General features: G+C 34.7%; 1 protein-coding gene across 1 annotated transcript in view; it reads right to left on the minus strand.

The window, feature by feature from the left end:
• Window positions 1-3972, minus strand: part of LOC147467964 (uncharacterized) — a 4148-nt gene extending 176 nt beyond the window's left edge. The window contains exons 1-4 of the mRNA XM_086556165.1: window positions 3958-3972; window positions 2120-2362; window positions 817-1557; window positions 1-484 (exon numbers count right to left, since the gene is read on the minus strand). The exon at window positions 1-484 is cut by the window's left edge and continues 176 nt beyond it. Of these exons, the coding sequence (XP_086412291.1) occupies window positions 1-484; window positions 817-1557; window positions 2120-2362; window positions 3958-3972 (1483 nt within the window). The remainder of the gene's footprint in view (window positions 485-816; window positions 1558-2119; window positions 2363-3957) is intronic.
• Between the last annotated feature and the right edge of the window lie 1028 nt (window positions 3973-5000).

The following is a 5000-nucleotide window of genomic DNA, read 5'->3' on the forward strand; positions in this document are numbered from 1 at the left end:
CCGTGACAGGTTGGTGACTGGCAGCGGCGGACACGACCTCCAATCCCGCTGTCACCTGGCCGAGCACCGGGATAACCAAGTCCATCCCTGGGTTATCACTCGTGCAGATGCCGAAGAGTGTGTCGTGCTTGGAGTTGCCGTCACTGTAGTCCGCCACGTAGCCAGCCCTGTCGGCGTCGCCGTGCTCGTCCCCCCACTCCAGGTTGTCAAGAAGCCCTTTGGACACGAACCGCTTTTCCCTGTGGCAGTAGTACTTCCCCCCGATGAGTGTCTCTCCGGGCTCGCCCTTGTCGTTGACTCTCGTGAAGAAGGAGCCGACGAAGGAGGGTCCGAGCGTGCCAACGCAGAGCGCTAGAAACTGCTGCGCCCGTCGCATGTGGCCGCGCAGCCGGATGTACACGCGGCCCAGCTGAAGCCCGCCGGCGGCGAGTTCGAGGAATACCACTGGACGATCTCGCTCCAGGAGGCCCTCTATCGCTGAGAACTGAAACACGGTAGATAGATCTGAGATGGTTCATTCGAATATATATATATTTATATACATATATATATGTGTGAGAGAGAAGTAAATACTAAAATTATCTACATTTCTGCTAATGGTTCGAGCTTATTTGAACGTGAACATGTTTAGGTTATCCTGCAACTTGTATTACTGAATTAATTACTGAATTAGCAATATTAACCATTAGTCCTGTATCGAGCGTAAACATTAGTCTTGGCTAAAAATGTCCAAGGAAAAATACACGTAGTCACGAAGCGTCATTCTAAAGCGTGGCACTGCAAGTCAACGGCATCCTATCTCTCAGTGTATGTTACCTGTATCAAGATCTGGGGCTCCGGACCAGCAGCAACGAGAGCATGTAGCAAAAGATGGTCGTCCTGCCATGCTAGGTGGGCGTGCCGGCCATCTCCCACGTGAACACGGCAGCTTAACTCCCCAAGACCTGTTCCACTACCGGTTCTCAAGAGAGACTGTTCCATGGAGCCCATAGCCACAAAGGACTTCCGGAAGCTCATGGAAGGCGTAGAGCAAGCGCTTCGATTCGGCGAGTCGCTGTCCGAGTCATGCATTCCAGAAGCAGCAGAAGGCGTTGGCGACGCATGTTCAGTGGTGTTTAGAGGATCCCGAGATTCAGTTAACAGGTTTGTTTCACGCAGCAAGCTATTAATTTTCTGAGTTGGCAAGAGTTCCTTTAAGTGAGCCTCGTGGTTGAGGATCTGATCAATGTTCCTGGCTTTTCGAACCTTTTCCTGCAACATGGCGACCATGTCCTCCATCTCCAAGAGACTTTCATCGGCGACACTCAGGCACATGAGCTTCACGAGAGCAGTCTTGAAGTTCGACGACGTTGTCTGATAAAGTTCTCTTGCAGTGTCGATGACGGTGGCTGCGTCGGCCCCGAAGCCTTCTTTCTTCTCCTCCAGAAGGGTGGTCGTTGTGACTACGGAGTGTCCATCACGAAGATGCCCCGTCAGGATGCAGAGGCCACACACCCCGGCTCGACACTGCCTGCACCAATACCTCAGGGGCTCCTCGTGCTCTGCACAGTGCTCCACCTGCAGAGAACCAAAGGAGCTGTCTGTCACCACTCACTAAATCACTTTAGATTATTTCCATAAGATATTTGTAAAAACATTTGATGCTAAAGTTCAGTGGATCCATGTTGTGCCAGAATGATAGTGTAGAAATAAATCAGTGATTATGTATCCTATTCAGACCACAAGTCCTCGTAATATTAAACCTTGTTATTGTTTTAAGGCAGTGAAAAGTATCGTAAATTTAACAGCAAAGTTGTGTCCATGCTAATATTTCTACATTATCTCGGTTTTCTTCCGCCAAGTATCGCCTGTGTGAACAAGCGATCAGCCTGGACACCATCAAAAATTCAAAATAAAACATTTTACACTGGGTATTATCAAAAGAATATGTCTATAATTCTCTGAACCGAATCTATCAGAGGGCAACCTAGCTATCGCTGTATCTCACCAGTAAGTGAAACCCCACAACGTTGAAAATATATGTAATATAAATTGCACCATTACAGAATATAGCCCGGGCGAAGCGACGTCTTCGTAAATCCCTTTAAACTAAACTGAACAGAAAGCGAAATAGTCATACCTGATTCTCGAGATAAGTGGTAGACAAGCTCAGCAAACTGAAGTTAACAGGAAGGCTGTAAATCGACAGGAAAGGATGACATGTCCTACAGATGGGACACGTCAAAGGTTTTTCTGTAGTGGTGTTCTTGACTGACGTGACACAAGCACGGCAGAGGGTGTGGCCGCACGGAAGCACAAGAGGGTCCCGTTCTCCACTTACGTACACTTCAGAGCAAACTGCGCACGTAACCGCGTCCTCCATCTTGGTGAAATAGATAAACATGTAGATAAAACCATATTGATGATAACGATCATAATTATGGCAATATTGATAATCGTGATTAAGATAATGATAATAATGTTAATAATCATACAGTACTATTAATGATGATCAAAATAGTAATGATAATAGTGATTGATTGATGTTCTTAATGATAATGATGATAAATAATTACAATAATAAGAATGTTAATGGTAATATTTGAAATGTATATAAAGTTAGAATGATATTATTAACAATAGTAATACTGTTTATTATTTTCATTTATTATCTTTATCATTATTATATATACATTTAAATTTGCATATATATTATCATATATATACATACATACACATACATACACATACACCAATTAATATCACATATATATACATACATATACATACATATACATACTATATACAACATATACATAACATATATATACATTATATATATATATATTATACATACATATATTATATATATATATATATATATATATATATCTATATATATATATATATAATATTATATATCTACCGAGGAAAGTAAATTTAATATAATAAATATATAATAGTAATGATAATAGTGATTGATTGATGTTTTTAATGATAATGATGATAAATAATTATAATAATAAGAATGATAATGGTAATATTAGAAATGCATATAAAGTTAGAATGATAATATTAACAATAGTAAAACTGTTTATAATGATTTCTATTTATTATTAATATCATTATTATATATACATACAGATATGCATACATTTATGCATACATATATATGTACATATACATACATATACATACATATATATATATATATATATATATATATAATATATATATATATTAATATATATATACATATACATATACATATACATACATATACATATACATATATCATATATATATACATATACATATATATATACATAAATATATATATATATATATATATATATATATATATATATATATATATATGTATTGGCATACTTATATAAGGATAATATTATGATGATAATATTATATACAATAATAATAATATATGATAATACATTATAAGAGATATATAACAATAATATGATAATAACATAATATAATATATAACAATGATAATGATAATAACAATAATAATAATGATAATAACAATAATAATAATGATAATAACAATAATAATAATGATAATAACAATAATAATAATGATAATAACAATAATGATAATTATAATGACGATAGCACCAGTAAAAACATTCTTAGCGGCTTGTGGGTCTGTGTTACACAAATCGACTTCGTATTTCTAGTTGATATGTTCACCAAACAAACAATTATTTTACCAAAAATCCACTGAAAACAAAATAATAAAGATTTATAAATCACAATCATTCCCAAAACCCATACAACATACAAAAAAAAACACAGACCCGATCTATGAACACACAACAAACGCTGTACTTGCCTTAGGCTACGTTTTAATTGGCAAAAATCTGAAAAAAAAACTCAACTCTCACAAACCCATGTATTCCAAGCACGCGCCCTCAAGCATCACATGAATAAACAATAACTCACATAAGCTTGACTCACCTCCGACAGACGCATTTGCAGAGTTCTCTTGAAACTGACTTTCCCGTAAAATATGTAGAATCACGTATGGTGAGATAGGCCTATACAAAGTACTACTTCGTGGCCAGGAGACAAGGTAAGGCTAGCCTCGGTTCCTCTGCGTAAATTAGCCTTGTTAAATGTGAAGTAAGGAACTAGGGTTTTTGGTTCGAGAATTGCTTTACGAGTAATATGATATAGGTATATGAGGTAAAATGTATGATTTATTGGTTGTATACATTAGTTGTAGAGATAAAATGAATTGTCGATTAATATTTATTATCTCTGTGATTGCGAGCCTGACGTCACCGCGTTCAATATATAATCCTCATTATTTGATTATCAATATCATCATCATTATGATAATCACCATTTATTCATTATTCTTGTTTAATCTCATTGCTATAATCATCACGTTTCATCACCCTTTCCCTCTATCGTATCAGCATGATCAGTAATATAATTAAGATCCAAGCTAGTATTCTGATTCTAATTATTACAGTAACACTATTATCATTACCATTAGTATTATCAGTATTACTATTAATATTGTAATCACTTTTATGATTGCTATTAATCTATGATTGTTATTAATTGCTATTGGTATTATTATGATTTCTTTACTAGTGTTGTTATCGTTATTTATCATTATCATTATATAATATATATTACCATATATATATATAATATATATATATATATCATTATAATTATTATTATTATAAAAAAACATGATTCTATACTTTATTACTAATATACATATTAGTATCATTATTATTACTATATTATAATTAAAATATGTAATGTATCTATTGTTGTTATATGAGCATTACTGTTGTTGTGACAATATCAGCATTATCACGTTCATGTAATTACTATTGTTGTTATTATCATTACTGTTATCATTATTTTTATCATGATTATTAGCATTATTATTAGTATTAGTTGTAGTAGCGTCATCATTAGTATTGTTATATTATCATCAATATCCTTATCGCCATTACTATTACCATTAGTATTATAAT

This window comes from Penaeus japonicus, unplaced genomic scaffold (genome assembly GCF_977035675.1).
Source record: "Penaeus japonicus unplaced genomic scaffold, GWHDUDI00000001_assembly GWHDUDI00000032, whole genome shotgun sequence".
Taxonomy (NCBI): Eukaryota; Metazoa; Arthropoda; class Malacostraca; order Decapoda; family Penaeidae; genus Penaeus; species Penaeus japonicus.